At 63.1% G+C, this 966-nt stretch overlaps 1 protein-coding gene across 1 annotated transcript in view; it reads right to left on the bottom strand.

Annotated features, from left to right (window-relative positions):
- Positions 1–560: 560 nt before the first annotated feature.
- Positions 561–966, bottom strand: part of ZNF653 (zinc finger protein 653) — a 20,952-nt gene continuing 20,546 nt past the window's right edge. The window contains 1 exon segment of the mRNA XM_027765542.1: positions 561–966. Coding sequence (XP_027621343.1) covers positions 815–966 — 152 coding nt within the window. The 3' untranslated portion in view covers positions 561–814.

Genomic DNA, 966 nt, shown 5'->3' with positions numbered 1-966 from the left:
CCCCCCCCGCGGCGGCCGGCCCCCCTCCCCCCACGGCTTCCTGTTCCAAGAACACCCGGAGCCGGTTCTACCTCGGGGCTTTGGCACTGGCTGTTCCTTCAGCCTGAGAATTGCCTCCCCCAGCTTTCGGCAAGGATGGATCCTCTTTTGTCCTTCCGGTCTATGTGCAAACGCCACCTCGTCGTTAGAGAGGCCCTCCCTGACCACCGACCTAAACGGCACTCCCTGAAAACCTGCGCTATTTCCTGCACGGAGCTTGTCACTCGCTGTAGAGCCTCACTTAGGGACACCTCCCCCAACTCGTCCCGGAGGTCCCTGAGGGTGGGAAGTCAGTGTTCCATAAGAGGTCACAGGTGCACATCGGCCTCCGGAGCTCCCCAACCTCCCACCTGGTCATGTGGGTGCAGGGACTGTGCAGAGTGGCCAGGCTCAGAAAAAGGCCTGTGGAGCATGTAGGGGCCTCTCTCTCAGCCTTGGCCTAGCATGGGAAGGGTCCAGGTAGGTTGGAGACAGAGAGGGCCCCGGCCCCCCAAATCATCCAGGCCTAGGGGAAGGGCGTCTCCTTTCTCACTCTTTAATCTCGCTCTGCTCTCTTGACACAGTTCCAGCCGCGCAGTCCCAGGCGCCAGCTCCAGACAGGATGCCATCAGCGGGGTGGAGGGACCTGCCCTGCGGGCCCAGCCCTGGGGAAGGACGGGGGCGACTCCTTCCGGCCCGCGGTCCGGGCAGCCCCCACGGCTGTCTGGGCCCCAGCAGGCCCCGGACTTGGTGTCCGAGCGGACGAATAAATAAGGGTGGTCAGTGGTCGGGTGGGTCAGGTGGGTTTGTGGTCCGGGTGGCTTTTTAGCGTGTGGAACTTCACGCTGTCCAGCTTCTCAAAGCGCTTCCCGCAGCGCTCGCACGTGAAGTTGTATTGCACCTCGGCCGTGTGCTTCTTCATGTGCCAGTTGAGCGACGCGCGCTGCC

Source organism: Tupaia chinensis, unplaced genomic scaffold (assembly GCF_000334495.1).
Source record: "Tupaia chinensis unplaced genomic scaffold, TupChi_1.0 Scaffold138665_1, whole genome shotgun sequence".
NCBI classification, from domain to species: Eukaryota; Metazoa; Chordata; class Mammalia; order Scandentia; family Tupaiidae; genus Tupaia; species Tupaia belangeri.
The sequence above is the reverse complement of the archived record's forward strand: the minus strand, read 5'-3'. Positions and strand labels throughout refer to the sequence as shown.